The sequence below is a fragment of the Agelaius phoeniceus genome, chromosome 1 (assembly GCF_051311805.1).
Source record: "Agelaius phoeniceus isolate bAgePho1 chromosome 1, bAgePho1.hap1, whole genome shotgun sequence".
NCBI classification, from domain to species: Eukaryota; Metazoa; Chordata; class Aves; order Passeriformes; family Icteridae; genus Agelaius; species Agelaius phoeniceus.
This window is the reverse complement of record NC_135265.1, coordinates 45,525,746-45,542,012: the sequence shown is the minus strand read 5'-3', so window position 1 is coordinate 45,542,012 and position 16,267 is coordinate 45,525,746. Positions and strand designations below refer to the sequence as shown.

At 42.0% G+C, this 16,267-nt stretch overlaps 1 protein-coding gene across 2 annotated transcripts; it reads right to left on the bottom strand.

Moving 5' to 3' along the window:
- Positions 1-341: 341 nt before the first annotated feature.
- Positions 342-9,281, bottom strand: EIF1B (eukaryotic translation initiation factor 1B). Of its 2 annotated transcripts, XR_008535364.2 has the most exons (5): positions 8,998-9,281; positions 6,694-6,857; positions 5,898-5,999; positions 5,087-5,316; positions 342-3,778 (listed from the first exon to the last, which is right to left on the bottom strand). XR_008535364.2 is itself a non-coding variant. In XM_054646630.2 (4 exons), exons 1-4 carry the CDS (start codon positions 9,026-9,028, stop codon positions 5,272-5,274), a joined length of 342 nt encoding a protein of 113 aa, XP_054502605.1. In that variant the 5' UTR covers positions 9,029-9,277; the 3' UTR covers positions 342-5,271. The 2 variants fall into 2 exon arrangements, 1 of the variants encoding a protein (XP_054502605.1); XM_054646630.2 differs by having other exon boundaries at positions 342-5,316; positions 8,998-9,277.
- Positions 9,282-16,267: the final 6,986 nt, after the last annotated feature.

Sequence of the window (16,267 nt, the reverse complement as noted above, 5' to 3'; positions counted from 1 at the left end):
TCATTTGTGGGAGAACCATTTAAACAGCCCCAGTACCACCCCTTCCCTGGGGTCAGCTGTCCTGTGACACCCAAGGCTTGTCTGAGTGTACAGCAGGAACAGAGCTGTGCCCCTGTCTGATGGTGAGAGGGACCACAAACACCACTGAGAGCTAAATCCTCTCAGTGAGGAGCAGGACTGTTCCACTTGGAACCACATCTGCTGAATTCAGCTACCTGGAGAGCTGAGCCTGGATCATGTGTTGTGTGGGTTTTCTGATTTGGGGGGAGGGTTCTGATTTTTTTTTCTTTTTTTGCATAATCACAGCAAAGATGGGCTGTAAATAAAAATAAAGACAATAATAAAAATAACCCCATTTATTGTATACACAAGTCCTTTTAATCAGGCCCCAAATTCCTTTCAGAAATGTGCTGTCAAATTTCACAGACGCAAGATATTCTGAAAGAGCTGAAACCAAACTTAAGCACATTTCTGGCTCTGTTCTAAAATACTGTGCATTTTGCTTATTCAATAAATTAGACCAACCAGGGATCCTCTTCTACCCAAAGTTTTAGACCTCAAGCCAATCATCTTGTTTTAGAGCCACAATATTCCAGGACAAGTCACCGTATTTTTAAGTTGGTTATTACAGATTATGTTAGAAATTTAAGGGAGGAAATGTAACATTTCTGTATGAAATCAAAGCTGATTTTACAAGAGGATCACAGACATCTCTATTAAATTATGTTTATCTTCCACCAAAAAATATAATCCTCCTTAAAAACAGCATAAAATTCCATTTGTCTTAGAAAAGCATACATCAAATAACACTGGAACAATTTATTTTAAAAGACTGTTGTCTCAGCTCTGTAGCAATACAGGTTAAGACTTGTTCATTAAGAGATCAATGACAGGCACATAGCAAACTTAAAAAAAGGCAAGCCAAGTACAAATCCTCTTTTGAGACTATTTTTGTATTTTTAATCTAAATGGGAAACAGTAGGCATGAAACATCTATACAGCAAACATAAAAACAACTATGCCATTTTTCCCTTAATGATCTCAAGAGCTTTTGATCTGGCAACTGGAAAACAACCTTCACGTTGCCATGCTCAGGGGACAGATCCCTGACTGAGTATGGATGCAGAAAGTCACAGTACTTAAATACACACAACTCTCTAAGCCCACTTCCATCTCCCCAGTGGCAGCAGCACATTAGTTAGAGGAATGCTCAGTGACACCGATCAATACTGAACAGATACAAGGGACAGTAACTCTTACTGTGTCTCAGAGTCAACTGCAAAAAACACCTCCCCCTGCTTTAACAGGCTAAATATTGATCTTGTATACATTTTCACATAGTGTGAGGAACTATTGACCACTTAAAGATATAATACATGGATCCTGTACACTAGAGCCTTGCAGAAAGATTAAGGAATTAATTGCTGACTGGAACTCAAGGTACATCTGTCCTATACTGCAAAATTAGAGTGGTATAGCCTGTAGGAGTGCAGCACATCAGATAAAATTTAAAAAACCTACAAACAGGGTATGGAATTACAGCAGGGATATCTGATTACTGCCTGGCTGTAAATAACAGATGCATCTTCAGGACAACTACATACCAACTATAAGCAGGATGGCAGTATAGGAAAAAATAAGGACTTCTGCCTAATTGTTATTTCAAATATTTGAAACTTAAGCTTCAATGACTTTGCATTTTAGAGATTTATAATGGCTTTAGATGTATTTAGAGCCTAATATATCAGACTTCCAAGGATGCTTAACTAGGATTTTTAAAGATACAGAGAGAGAGAAACAACATTACAGAGGTCTTGCAGTCCAGGAATCTAAGTTAATGAAAAAAAACTTCGGATATAAACATATTTCCTAAGACAGCTTTTTTTACTAGTTCCCTCCTCCTCCTCCAAAGAAGCTCTCCAAAACAAAACATTACTCATTTAGGCTGTGCAGAAATGGAGTTCAGGAATAAAGGTTCAAGCAAAGCCACTGAAGCAATGAATAGCATGCACACACAGCCCAGGCCTTCCTCTTTTCAGAGGTTACTCCACTCAAGAATTATCTGCCCATAGTCGTGCTCCTCGTGCTCATCTCTGAGACACAGTTAGATTTAGAAGTCCATAGGTGACAGTCAAGGGCCTGATAGCTCACACAGGGAGAGGAAGTAGGCATCTTACAGACTTTAAATTACTAAATCTCATATTTTACAAACAAGAACTGCCAGTGGCATTTGAGAAGCGAGGGTTGCATTGCTCATAGCTGCATTAAGTAGATGTAGACTCAGAACAGACAAATTAGTGAATTTATTTATGCAACACCTTACTCCAAGGTATCAGCTCAGAGTCAGCTAGAGCAGCCTAATAAAACTATGCCTAAGGCTGTGAATTCAAAACACGTTTCTACATACAGTAACAACTTGAGATGAAGCCTAAGTATCACTAAGAAGGCAATCTTGATTGGTAGGTCTGAAGGATGCAGACTTCACAACATTCTAACAAAAAAAAAAACTTCATTTTTTTGCAGTCTGAGCTTGGCCAGCCTCAAGTCCTACTAGTGGACTTAAAAAGAGTTTTCTATCATAAGCTCCTTTTTATTGCCTTGGCAATTATGGGCCACATCCTTCAACATTTTTAACCTATTTTCAAATAGATGAAAAAATCAAAATGTGCCTTCATTCTGAACACAGATTTCTGTGGCAGCATTTTAACAAGTTCTTTTCCAAAGCCTTCATTTTCAGCATTTTTAAAACATAGATATGTATTCCAAGTAAGGTTAGCTTTGACAAAGAAGTTTCAGAATAAGATGACAAAACAGTATATTGTCGAAGCTTTTCAACTAGAACATACAAAGAGGTTTGGGCTTGTACCAAGGCTAATTACAGTCTTAGAAACACTGTTTCAGTTTAAAACACCCATGGACAAAAATTTCTGCTTTCCTTCTAAAAGATCAAATGGTTTGTTGCCACAACAAATCTCACCTCTTTAAAACTTCAAATGTGTTACATCTTATTCCATCTCCTTATAATTTTGCCCTTCAAAGGTCAAAACATGAGCATCTCCACCCAACCCACCTATCAACTGCAAAGTTCCTTCCATTAGAAAGGATTTTTAAATGAGGAAGAAGAAAAGATTTTTCTTATTTATTTCAAGCAGAATGACTGGGGAGAAATGACTCAAGCTTAGGTAGTAAAAGTTAATGGAATGCCATCTGAAATGAAGACTGACTCAGTAACACGAGACCTGCGAGTCATTTGTTAATCTTCAATTCAGAGCCCACTAGAAGTACTTGTATAATACCAGTGAAACAGGAGATACTGCTTGTTTTTCCTCTTGAGCAGGAGGACAAGCTTTAAATGAGAACATCAGTTTTTCTGGCATGTAAGAAAATGAAAATCACTAATTGCTAGGTACCCCCAAAAGACTGATTAGCAGTTAAGAATCAATACTAGGTAAACTTGCACTAGAATGACTTTATTCTGCTCATCTACAAGACTTGCATAAGATTTATTTTTGGATTTCCATTTGGTATGTGGGTATTTTATGCTTTGCATGAGGCATTTCCTCCTCCTGAATGTATTGCACCTTAACAGTATACCATCTTCTGGAGCATCCTTTCTCTGGAACAGTTAAGATCTGTAACATCAGGCAGTATTTGTGGAGATTGAGAGACTAGATTTTTACAAGTGCAATTGTCTAGACCAGACGGAGAAAGAAATCATCACATAATGCTCCCCTAATTGTTGCTAGTGCCTTAAGGATTCATTTCTGAACTCAAAAATCTAAAAAAAGAAAAAAAAAAGTTCAAATGAGTTAAAATTGAAACATTTCCATTTAGAAAGGCAAATATGAATAGGAAATAAAGTACAGGTACATGTGATATTAAATAATACAGTTTTCCCTAATTCTTTACTACTTAGGTAGTAAACAATTATTTTATCAATTTAATATTTTTTTTCTGGCTAAGTTATTAGTAAGTCTTAGCAGTAGAGATATGTCTCTTTCTTTCCAAAAAATACATGATATCACATCAAGTTTTTTAAGCATTTCCCACTACTGTTATGGTTTTGGAGCTCAGTGTGTTCTGAATTGTTTCAGAAAAAATTTCCATGTCTACCTCAAAAGGAAGACAACATCTGCTTGTTTCACCAAATGAATTAATTTCATTCTTCACAAGACATATCCTACAAGCAGAATAGCAAATGACTACAGCTAACTAAAACTAGCTTACAAGCATGGTGAAACAAACTTATTGTAATCTCCAGTAAAGCTGAAAGAATTGCCTTCTAGAAAAGTAAGCCAAATCAGCTTTCTGTAGTAATACCCAAACACGAATACAAAACTCCCCGTGTCAACCACCAATCCTAGGAAAACTTTTCAAAGCAGGGAAAAGGTTAGTGCAGACCCTGTTCCCTTCCCTGCTCCTGACAGCTAACACTACCACCTCAGTCAAGCACTCTGCTTGCCAACTTTCAATACCCAGTCATGGCAGAAGCCAACACAATGTCTTTTCCCCCTACTCAGCGACAGAGGAGATACAATATCCCATCCACTTCCTTCAAATGTTTTGCCCAAATGTTTTGCCTTGAGGAGCTCAGCTTGCCTCACCCCTACTTTGCTTCAGACTAATACCTCATAGTCACTGCAATAAATTTTAGAGAGGATCCAGTTACTTAGACAGCAAACAATTGATGTCTTATTATGCTGCTACTAAGATACACCTACACTACAGGCTTTAAAGCTCTAGTCTTACAGCTACAGGGTAAGATCACATCAAGCTCATCTACTGATTAATCAGCTAGTACTTAATCATGTAGATTTTCCAATTTCTTCAAACAGCAGTGAGCTACACTTGCCACAAAGCAGTTCAGCCATTCTTCAGCAAGGCTGCAGTGCTAGTTCAAAACTTAGGCTAAAGCATTTCAAATATCCCAGAAATTATATGAATAAACTTTTTATTTTTAAGCAACAACACACACTATTTGAATAAAACTCACACATTTAACTCAGGTGGAGAGTACTAAACTGAACAATCATCACTAATACATTTCCATTGGAAATGTGTTAAAGTTCACAAGGATCTTCATTACCATCTTACTGAAGTTTTCTTATGTGTTTCTAGTCTACACACCACCTGTTTCATGAAGTCATGCAAAACAAATTGTAAATGTTCAGGTAATGGGGAAGTCCATTCACTGTAAAGATTCATTTTTCACAGAAGAGCCAGGATAGGTAAGACCAATACTGCAGGGTTCTTCATAAGAGTACAGGTATATTAGAAACCATGAACTTTCAGTTGTTCTTCCTTGACAATGCCAATCTAAAGGAGAGAAACAATATATTTTAGTAAAGATTACATATTGAGGCAATTACAGTGATATCAAGTTATCACAATCTTACACTTTGATTAAAGAAACTGCTACACAGTGTATACACTCAATGAAGTATTTTTCTAGTTTACAGAATGTTTCTGGGCCAAGCAGAACAATTGACTAAACAAAAAGAAAATCTCATCAGACATCTAATTTGTTCTGTAGTCTTAGGGCTTATCCTTTGACGGTGTAACAACTCTGCATTATCATTTGCATCAGAATAGGCCTCTTTCCTCTACAGTCTTTTCAGTCTCACGATTATGGTTTGCATGGAACCCTTGATTTTACAAGCACAGAGCTCAAGTTGCACTGCAGGAGAACAAGTGGTGTGTTGTAGCAGTGCAAAGGCATTCTACAGTGCTTTGATTCGTACCAGAGGCTTACTCTCATACTGCAAGTGTCATTTTACTTTCTGGCTGAAAACACAAAAGAACTACAGTGGCCATCTTTGGCTGGGTAATTAGCATCAGTACCACCTGTCACCCTCCTGCTTCCAGAGAAGTTTAGATATTTATCTGCAGTCCCTCACCTCCAAGAGGAATTGGCAAATGTTCTTCCTCTGGTCACCTTGCAGCTGGATAACTTCACCGTATTCAGGATGCTCAATCACAGTACCATTACAAGCAAATTTCTAAGAGAAAAACATCCATATTATAAGACATCTGATGTACATTGTGATTGTGCTTAGTCAGTCTTTTCAGAAGAACTTCGTCTCAGAAGCTGCTTACTATTTTGATGCCAAGCCAGGCAAAGGTTAAATCAATTTTACTGGCTCTGAGAGCAAATGGAATATATCTGCTGACACATACATACACAAACTAAACTGCTGATGGTAAATTCAGGCAATGACAGGATTAGCTCATGTGCAGAAGGAAGTGGCCAACAGTCATTTCAAGAGTGAAAAACAAAGTCATAAGATACAGCCTTTCAACTCCACACTATTTTAAAATAAGTATTTTTATCCTGGCAAAACTAAAGGCCTCTATTTTGAGCAACGACCAAGCTGTAACAGAGGCAGGAATAAAAATCAGCTCTACTTTAAACTGATTTTATTCTTCATATCAACAAAGCCATAGATCTGTAAAATTTAAAAGAAGCATTCAAAGTATTTTTTTTTACTTCTTTTTAAGATAGAAATGTTTAACCTTTTAGCAAAAGCAGTATCACTACACACTGATAGGTGTTTTGAGAAAGGGAAAGGACTCAAATATGAAAGTGGCTTGCACTGGAAAGAATGAAGTGAAATAAATAATTTGTTACTTAGTATTAAAAGCTATCTTATGCCTTTATATATAATCATTATCAAATCAAATCAGCAACTTTACCTTTTTGAAAGCTTTCACAAGTTTCTTCTTGTCATAATCATCTGCAATGCCCTGAACAGTTGTCAGTGTCTTTCTTCCGTTCCGTTGCTGGATCCTTATATGAATGTAATCCTCAGTCCCCGCCGGGAGTAAGTCGTCGCCCTTTGTTGCATCAGCAAAGGGGTCTGCAGGAGGAAAAAGACTCATGAAATTCCCACAAAGGAAAACACCCAAGTTCAGAACTAAGGAGGAAGATTCTCACGTCACAGAATATTATTATTGTACCCAGGGCATCATCTTGATGTTTAACCCCTGTTTAAAAACACACTGTTAAAACCAAAGTGCTTTTTCTACGGATGTATGAAGTGTCATTACAGTACACACTCAGGACAGCCCTCTCAACTACCACACAGTTCCTTCCATGCCTTCCCAGGTATGAACGATTTTCTGCCACGGTATCAGTTTGCTTCACTCTTTCTTGCAAACTGTAAATCCTGAACCTGAAAACATGGTTCTGAGAGAACATCAAATGCACATAAATTCTAGACAGCCACATACATTTAAAGTGAAATAAAGCAACTGTATCTCTTAGCAGATCAACTGATAAGAACAGAGAAATAGAAAAGCTCTAGAACAGACACTTCCTTACAGGTCCAGAACAGAAGACTGTGGTAACTACCACCCTTCCAGCATGTTAAGGCATGGATGTAACTCTTGGCTACTAATAGAAATAAAAGAGAGATACACTCTAACAGATGTCAGAGGCTTCCTGTAAAGCAGAACTCCTCCAGTCAGCAGCTTTAGTCAAGAAATGTAACAAAATTAATTTAGGCTTAGACTAAAGAAAGGTCAGTTCTCAAATTCTTCCAAGCGTAGCATTTATCGAACAGAGACAAAACAGAAAAGCATTTAGAAAGAAGGGGGCTTCTGGGTTAACACTTCTTATACTCTGTTCTTCACAAAAATATACCTAACACTCAACCAAGAAATTTTACAGTTTACAAATGTCCTCATCAGTAGCTCCAAATAAACCTTAATATGAAGTATTTTATAACTTTTCAAGAATAATCACAAGTAATTTTTTGTACTAATCAGAATGATATTTAAGAGCCCATGTAGGTTCAATAGCCATGCAAGCTACAATTTCCCAAACTTCCATTCAAAACTCAGCTCTAAAAACACTGGTCAAGTTCTGTTGTCCACTAGAAAGAAATGCCCCAAATGGGTAAAATTTCAGCAGAAACACAAAAAGTAGTTCAGCTGCAGATCCTTGTGGAAACAAGAATGACAAGAGCATTTTTAATGCACTGAAAGCATAATGAGGATTCAAGAACCACAGGAAACAAGTACAGCATTGGGAACCTTGACTAGATCAACTTCTACTATGGAATTTGTTAAACCATGATGAATTTTACCATCTCCCAGAGCTTGTGGCTCAATCACTAATAGAAAATCTTAGTCAAAGAAAAAGTGAAAGAAAAAGAGGATTTGGGCATGAGGATCACTTGGCAGAGTTTAGGACTCTTAGGCTGCAGATAAGCCAAGATAGCCTGGCAGAATTTAGGGCTCTAGGCTGGAAATAAGCCAGCACTGTAGGTGTCAACACTGGATCCCTTCAAACAAATCCTCTGGGCGGCACCTTCCTTAAGCACAGGGTGAGCTCCCAAATCATGACTGAACGTAACCCTCTCACATGGCTTATACGTGCAGAAGATCAGAGTCCAAACTGTGACCAAAAGCCTGAGACTATCGTATAAAGTGCTAACTTGCTCACTTCTGCTGCTTATAGATAAGGCAGGAGGAGAACGCTGGCTCGGCACAGTTAAACTTCCCTGCTGATAGGAGAGAAACGATCTGCCATCTGCGTAGCTCACTCTATAGAAACAATAACCTTTGCAGGGCTTGTATAGCGTTTTGGGATATTGCTGGGGATAAGATGCGGCAGCAAACGAACTGTAACTGATGAAATTATTTCCTCAGCAGAGGATACGAGCCCCTGATAAGGGGTGTTAGAGCTGAGAACATGGCAGCACCTCCTTCAGGAGCAGCGAGGGGCTGAGCCTCCCGCCCGAGGTCCCCTGGCCGCACACACTGAGCACGTCCCGAGGCCGGCGACGCGGGAGGACAAGGACGAGCCGCCGGCGCTGCCTCACGGAGCTCCGCGGCGACACCGCTCAATGTCACTGCGGTGGGGCGGGGGGCCCGCGGCCCTCGGGAGGCGGAGGCAGGACGGCGGGGCCGGGGGCAGGACGAGGGGGCCAGGGGCGATGGGTGGGTTTGCCGAGGGGGCGGCTGCGGGGGTGGCGGGGTACCGGCGGCTCTTACCGAAGGATTGGAGATTCTGGATCGAGGACATGCGACTCTGCGGCGAGAGGCTGGAGCTGCGGGGAAGCGAGTCCGCTCGGGTCACGTCTCCGGCTCCGCAGTGCCACGCGGGGGCGGGGAGCGGCAGGGAGCGAGGGAGGGTTAACAAAAGCGGAGGGACGCGGGGAGCGAGCCCAAACCGGAGGGCGAGAGCGAAAGGAAAGAGTAAGAAGAGGAAGCGCAAAGGGAAATAAAACGTGGAGGGAGGGACGGACCCCCGCCCCTCGCCCGCACCGCCCCTCAGCACCGCCAACGGGCGCCGCCCGCCGCGCTCCGCACAAAATGGCGTCCCGCACGTGACGGCCCCTCAGCCGCCCGGTGCACGGAGTCACGGAGTCGGTTCGGTTGGAAAAGACTTCTGAGGTCACCGAGTCCACCCCGTGACCGAGCATCAGCATGGCAGCCACACCGTGTCACTCAGTGCCACATCCAGACGGTGACTCCACCACCTCCCCGGGTAGCCCATTCCATAGTATAATAGTATAATCACTATTTCTATGAAGAAATTCCTTCTGATGTCCAGCCTGAACCTCCCTGCTGCAGGCTGAGGCTACATCCTCTGTAGCTGGTTCCCTGGGAGAAGAGACTGTGCCCTACCTGGCTTCACCCTCCTTTCAGGCAGCTGTAGAGAGCAATAAGGTCACCCGAGCCTTCTCTTCCCAGGCTAAACACCCCCAGCTCCCTCAGCTGCTCTTCATATGATTTGTGTGCAAAACCTTTCACCAGTTTCACTGCCCTTCTCTGGACCTGCTCCAGCACCCCAATGTCATTTCTCATAACAATGTTCTTCTCCTCAGTGGATCCCCAACAGCAATGCTGGCGTGTTGCTGGAGCCCCGTGTTCTCCATGCTGCTGGCCCTCAGGGACCCCTATGTCCCAGCAAGGGTGACCCCCATGGAGGCCCTTCCATTCTCATATCCCTTTGGCTTGGCTACCTTTCCAGCTGATCTGACATGGGGAGAGTGCGCCCCCTTCCCCATTAAAATATGTCAGAAACTCCACTCCCTCAGGCCCCCTTCACTGGACAAAGTGCTGCTATAAATGCTGAATGTGGTGAGGAGGGCAGTCAGCACTCCACAAGCTACCTGTGTCTCCACTTTGGGCATGACTTGGAGACACAAGAAGTTCCAGTTTAGCATTACATTGAGGGAGGCAGAGCCCTGGAACAGGCTCCCTAGGGTGGTTATGGAGTCTCCACCTCTGGAGACATTCCAAACCCACATGGACATGTTCTTATGTCACCTGCTTGAGGTCAGAATGCCTTGGCAGGGGGGTTGGACCAGGTGATCTCGAGAATCCAGTCCAACCTATCCTGTGATTCTGAGAACTTTTCACCCTTTCGGGTGGGTGCAGCTGCTGTTCCCCAGTCCTTAGGGGCCACCATGGATGGCTGGCATGTGGCCTTGCAGGACTCCTGTGTGACAGTCACTCACTGTCCATCCCTGTTTTGGGATGATATTAGCATTGTAGGGGCTGCAATGGGAAAAGTCTGCCTTTAAAATGGTGTGCAGATGTTACAAAGCTTGCGGATCCTTGTGAGGTGATTAATGGCTTTGCAGATGTACAATAAGCTAATTCCACTGGCAGAAGTGGCAGAACCTGTATTTCTCTTTTATTTTTTTCCATATTTGGCTTTTATGCTAAACTTCAGACCTCTTCTATCAATGGGATATTTCTTTTCTGTGATCCAAGGTTTGGATCGGCACTGCAGTAGTTTTATGAATGCTAGTGTGCTGTGGTCTAAGAAAGCTTCTAGTCCTGGCACTTTGCAAGGAAGCTTTTCTTTCTCTCATGGGGAAAGCGAGCCCACTGGCCATGGCACAAAACCTCTACTTACCCTTTGCTGCCATCATTGATTAAACTTTTCACTGCCCAACGGGCTGTAGAGGGGGATTGTTTAACTCATTCCCAAGCATCTGCAAAAGGCACTATTGGGGCAGTAATGGGAGGACTGGGCAAGAGCTTGATGCCACAATTTGGACAATGTATGTGGATTAAGGATCCAGAGCTAAACACTGAGAAACCTTCTGGGAAGGTTTAGGAGGCTCAGGACACCCATCCTCAGGGACATGACCCCAGGATATCAATAGAACATCTCTCAGAAAATTTATGTTACTAGTAATGTGAAGGAATTTTGGCTCTGATATATTTTTGTTAATCCTGTGTCTCTCTGCAAGATTTTGTTGTATCTTTTGCTCTCCCATCATCATCCCATGAAACTTTTTCCCGGTGGCAAAGCAGGTCCATCACCTTTTTTCTCCCAGCCACCATTTTTTGTTACCTTGGCTGCACCAGTACCAGTGTCAGTGGGGCACTGGGATGAACCAGATCAGCAAACTGATTTGAGTTAAAAAATAAATGTTAAAGCCTCAGATCCGCTCCTCTTGCATAATCCTGCAACAGTTGTGCTGAAAGAACCGAGGAGGACAAGGCTGTCCATGGATGAGAAGAACAGCGGATCTTCAGACACAAACCCCAAGTCTGAGTCTGCAGGTTTATATACCAGTCACTGTGTCAGTTCTTCTGCTTACTCTGAATCTTCATGCATTTAAAATAGTTTTACACTTCTAATTCTCACTGCGTGGTTAATCCAGTCCTAGGGGCTCACTGGGCATCTGTGGAATTCATCCTGCAGTTTACAGACAAATGAGATTGGGTGTCTGGGAAGCAACAAAGCTCCTTTTATAAGCCAAGAAGAGATGTGACTTTATTATCCTTAAATTGAAACAACTATGAATAGTTCTGGCAACTGTAGAGGGAATGGAAACAACCCCCAACTGCACAGCTTGGCCTGCACTGTGCAGCAATTAAAATAAAGATGGTGGCCAGTGCCATCATTGTTCTCTTGACAGTCTTCCACAATGTCCATGTGAATTGGCGGAGTCTCTGTGGGGCTGTGTCAGTGCAAAGAACTTTCCCTTTGCTGTCCTCCTCAGAGGGAGCTGCTGGTCTCGATGTCACATCCATCACTAAGGTCTGACACAAATCCTATCTGTGCCAGCACTTTGCACCAAACTTTGGTATCTGAGCACAGAAGCAGGTGGCATCCTGCTGGACATGTGCTGCTCCTGCCATTGCCCCTCAGCAGGACAGTTGTCCTGAGGTCCTGACTGAGTCCTTCCCATTGCTCTTGAGCAGTCACTTGTGGCAAGAGACTGTGAAAGTCCTGGTTGTGAGGGGCTTCCAGTCACACCAGACTGAAGAAAGGGGGGCAAAGCAGACATGGACCTGCAGCAAGCAAACGAGGTAGAAGCAATTAAAATAGGTTTAAAACCTAAGTAAAAATAAGAGGTGTTGCTTAACTGTTAAATTTCACATTAACACATCAATTTCACATTTTGAAAACTGTTAAATTTCAGATCGTCCTAGAGCTGAGGCTGGAGTTAATCTCATTCACTAATATTAGACATCAGGGTTAAAGCAATATTTTGGGAATGAGACTCTTGTCTTTCCATGACTAATGTATAACCCGCCAACTACAGTGCCAGAAAAGAACTTCATCTCTAATTACCTTGATCACGGCTTCAAGCTATTTAAATGTAATAGTTGCAAGACCTGGTTATGAATAGCAATTAGAGATCCCCTTGCTTGCCTTTTACTGTATTTCAGTTCATCTGTCAAGCTGTATGTGAATCATTACAGGTTATTTATGACTGGATAAACCTCAGGGATTAAAACCAGGGGCTTACTGACATACAGAGGATAAATATGGCATACTAAAGCCATAAAGTACACTTTTGTAAAAAATGTCACTCTAGTGCACAACCTTACCTTCACTGGGTATTCTCAGAAGCACTTGAAGTGCTCTTGAGCAGCAACGGGTAACCCAGACCAGTGGAAGAAACTTTGTTTTTCCAGAGGATTGATGTGTTGGAAAAATAGGCTGGAAATGGCATGAGAAAGCCTTGCATCAGGCAAAAAAAGTCAGTCATGCAGTAGGGCTAAACCTGTGTTTTAGTTTAGGACTCTGTATGGCATCTGTCCTTGGTTGTGTGCATGTAAAAGGCCACCCTTGTCTGCACCTGCCCCTCTGTAATAACCAGAATGAACAACATTGTTTTTTACTTTCTACAGACACAGTTTCAATATATAGTACTATTTTTTCAGGTGCAGCACTCCAATATTTTGAATTTTATATCTTAGGAGCTTTTACAAAGCCAAAATTGAATTTAATTAGGGCTCGCTCTGGTAGGCAGATCTCCTGTACCTGGCCCTGCAGCCTGCCTTACCAGAAATGTCAGACTTGCATGCTGACCTGTCCTCTGCAATGGCCTGGAAACCCAATTACTGCTTGAAGCACATGGTGTTCAAAGAGCAGTTTGAGTTGCCTGACAAAGCGACTGTGCACAAAACGTGCAAATGGCATGAAATGGCGTGTTGCAGCACTAATTTCCATCCTGCATGCCAGCAGTGCAACTGCTCTATGCACAAATGCTGCTCCACTCCAGCGCCAGAAGCCAGCACATGCTGGCCTAACGTTGGCATTCTGAAAATAATCTCAAAGTGCTGGATCCCTGAGAGATATGCAAAAATATTTCCAACCTTGATTCTTCTTCTTGAACTTTAATCTTCCCTGCTCTCACTACACGACTCTACCTACAATATCCCGCTCCATTTGGAATCTGCACATCCCAAACCTCTGTGCAGAAGGCTGCCCAGTAGCTTTCTATCAGGGAAGAAGAATAGCAAAAGTGCCAGAAGAAATCCTCCCTCTTCCATCAACAGAATAGTTTTGAAAGTGGCTGTAACCATGCCAAGCTTGACTTGTATTTTTCCATCCAAGCTCCAGCTCTGGTGCAAAGCCTCTATAGTGAGCTAAGGAAGGGCTTGTGGCTGAAGTCCTGAGCTGCAGCCTGTGCTTGAGCTGCCCAGCTGCTAACAAGTTGTCCCATTAAGCATGTGCTACCTAGGCTAACTGGAAATTGTGCTGATGATAAACACCTGGATATCCAGCCAGGCTCAAGAGAGCTGGAGTTACGTGTAGTTTGGTTGAGCTTGTGTATATGGTCAGATTTCAAGATACACATGTTTTCATTTGAAATGTGGGGGGTTCATTCTCTGCTCAATAATGATTGTAAAGAAGATGATAAGTTTGGCATTAACCACTAGATGGTCCTCTTTCTCAAATTAAAAAAAAAGTAGCTCCAAAATAAAGCCAGTCCTGGCTTTTCTCTGAACCTGAATGTTAGTAGAGAACAGTTTCTTTGTGTGGGTAAATGTTATTAGATATTATTCATGTAGTTGACTGAACTGACATGGTTTTCTGAATAGGTTTGAATACAACTTTTCATAAGCCCTCCAAACTCATTTAGTGCAACTGGACCTCCACCCCTCTACAGAAGGCTGGGCAGATTCATAGGTCAGGCAGTAGTTCAAGGCATTTGCAAACTTTTCCCAGACTGGTATGTGAAACAATAAGAATGGTGAGCTGGAGGAGAAAAAAGTTGCTGTTTCTCCATCCAACTGCATCAAATGTCTTTGCTTTTGAGGTTTTTCACCTTCTGTTTGTAGAAGGCTCTGATCAGCAAAAGAATTACAGAAAAAAAGGAGATTTGGATTAGTTCTTTGAGAAAACTAAATGGGAGGATTTGTCATTAAAACTGTAGTTTACTGTTGGCCTCTGGTCTGGTATTGTCTTGTCAAAGAATATTTCTCTCTGTCAGGCTAGCTGGACCCTCTTGGGTCACTCTAGCCTCCAGGCAATACCTTCCCATCATCTCCATTCATCCCCCTCAGCATTTCCTGCCCAGAAGCCTGACCTCTCCTTACCTTGGGAAGTTGCTTTCCTCCTCACAGCCCTTCACATCTGTGTATCTACTACTGCCTTTTGATTTAGTTGCATCCCAGTGCAGCCCTGGTCAGCCTTCCCACTGAGACACTCCAGCTATCAGCTGGCTCAACCCTGTTCCTGCTCATAACTTATGCAGGAATTTTATATGCAGGAGTCTTTAATTGTGTGTGAGGCAGCACTTGAGTTCTTCTCCAGGATCTTCTTCTTCCAGCCTCTCCCTCAGAAGCAGGAAAAGAATGGAAGTTTTAACACATAAGCCTCTGCACCTTCACTACAGACCAAGCTGTCCTCTAGATAATCTTTCTGGTTTGGTCTTTCACAACCCTGGTTCCCCTGACAGCTCTTTCCTAGTTCCTCCCAAGTCTGAGTGGCTTTCACATTGCTGTGCTGCATGACCTGAGTTGCTTTTTTCAGCCAAAGCATCCGCCCTGCTATAGATGGGGTAACAAAATTAAATAAAATCACAGCTGCCTGAAAAGACACTGAGAAGCCACGATGATTTCTGTGAAAGCTTGTGGGTACTGTACCTAGCACTGTGGTGGTTCACTTGTGGTCTGGTGGATAGAAATGATGATGTCCAGTGAATGAGAATGAAGTAAAATTTACTTCAGTAAGAGAAATGCCTGATGAGGCTCATTTAAACAGGCTGTCACATAATTTATTAGTCTTAATTGCTGAGAACCTTTTACAGTACCCTTTCATGAAGTCAGAATGATTAAAAGTGGAAATGAAAATACTTGAATGAAAGAGAAAATTAAAGCTCTTGAAAGTGGCAAGTAGTGTGTCCAGAACAGATGCACAGCCATGATCCTTCTTGTAGCAGAGAAAGAGCTGTGAAATCCTTGGCACAGAATTTTGTGGATGTTGAGAATTTACATGCATTCAGGAAGCAACAGTGAAAGAGAGGAAAGCTCATCAAGGGCTATGTACCACACATAAACATTTGGTTTGGGAAGTTACTGGACCACAGGGCTTGAGGGTCTGTGAGAAGAGTATAGTGAGGAATGTAAAAATAAGCTACTCTGTTTCTAGACTTTTCCATAAATGTCCTTTGTTGTCCACTGCCAAAACTAAGATACTGCACTGGATCAGCTTCAGGCCAGAATGAAGGTAGATTATCATATTAAAGCATTTTAAACGCTGGCTCTCCTAATAATGATTTTTTTTTTTGTATTTTTGTATGGTGTATTATTTTGCAAGCAATCTTTACCAATAGGCAAACATTCTTAATATGAAGACATTGCATAATTTTGTTTTATATGGTAACTTCCATGCAGGTGACAATCAGTGAAAATGATCTGTGCTGTGGAAAGGCTCATATTGCAGTGTCAGCAGGACTAGAAAAAGTAAATGGGATGAAAAAAAACTTTTGCTTCTATTTTAAGATGACAGGATCACTAGCAAAACAACAAAGCAAGAAAGGCCCATATCCTGTATATC

What these genes read in the sequence shown, in the direction of transcription:
- EIF1B (XM_054646630.2), bottom strand. Translation starts at nt 9,028, where the DNA reads ATGTCCTCGATCCAGAATCTCCAATCCTTCG. An exon ending in CCAGAATCTCCAATCCTTCG is followed by an intron (nt 6,858 to 8,997) that starts GTAAGAGCCGCC and finishes TTCCTCCTGCAG; the next exon opens with ACCCCTTTGCTGATGCAACA. An exon ending in TTGTGAAAGCTTTCAAAAAG is followed by an intron (nt 6,000 to 6,693) that starts GTAAAGTTGCTG and finishes TTTTTCTCTTAG; the next exon opens with AAATTTGCTTGTAATGGTAC.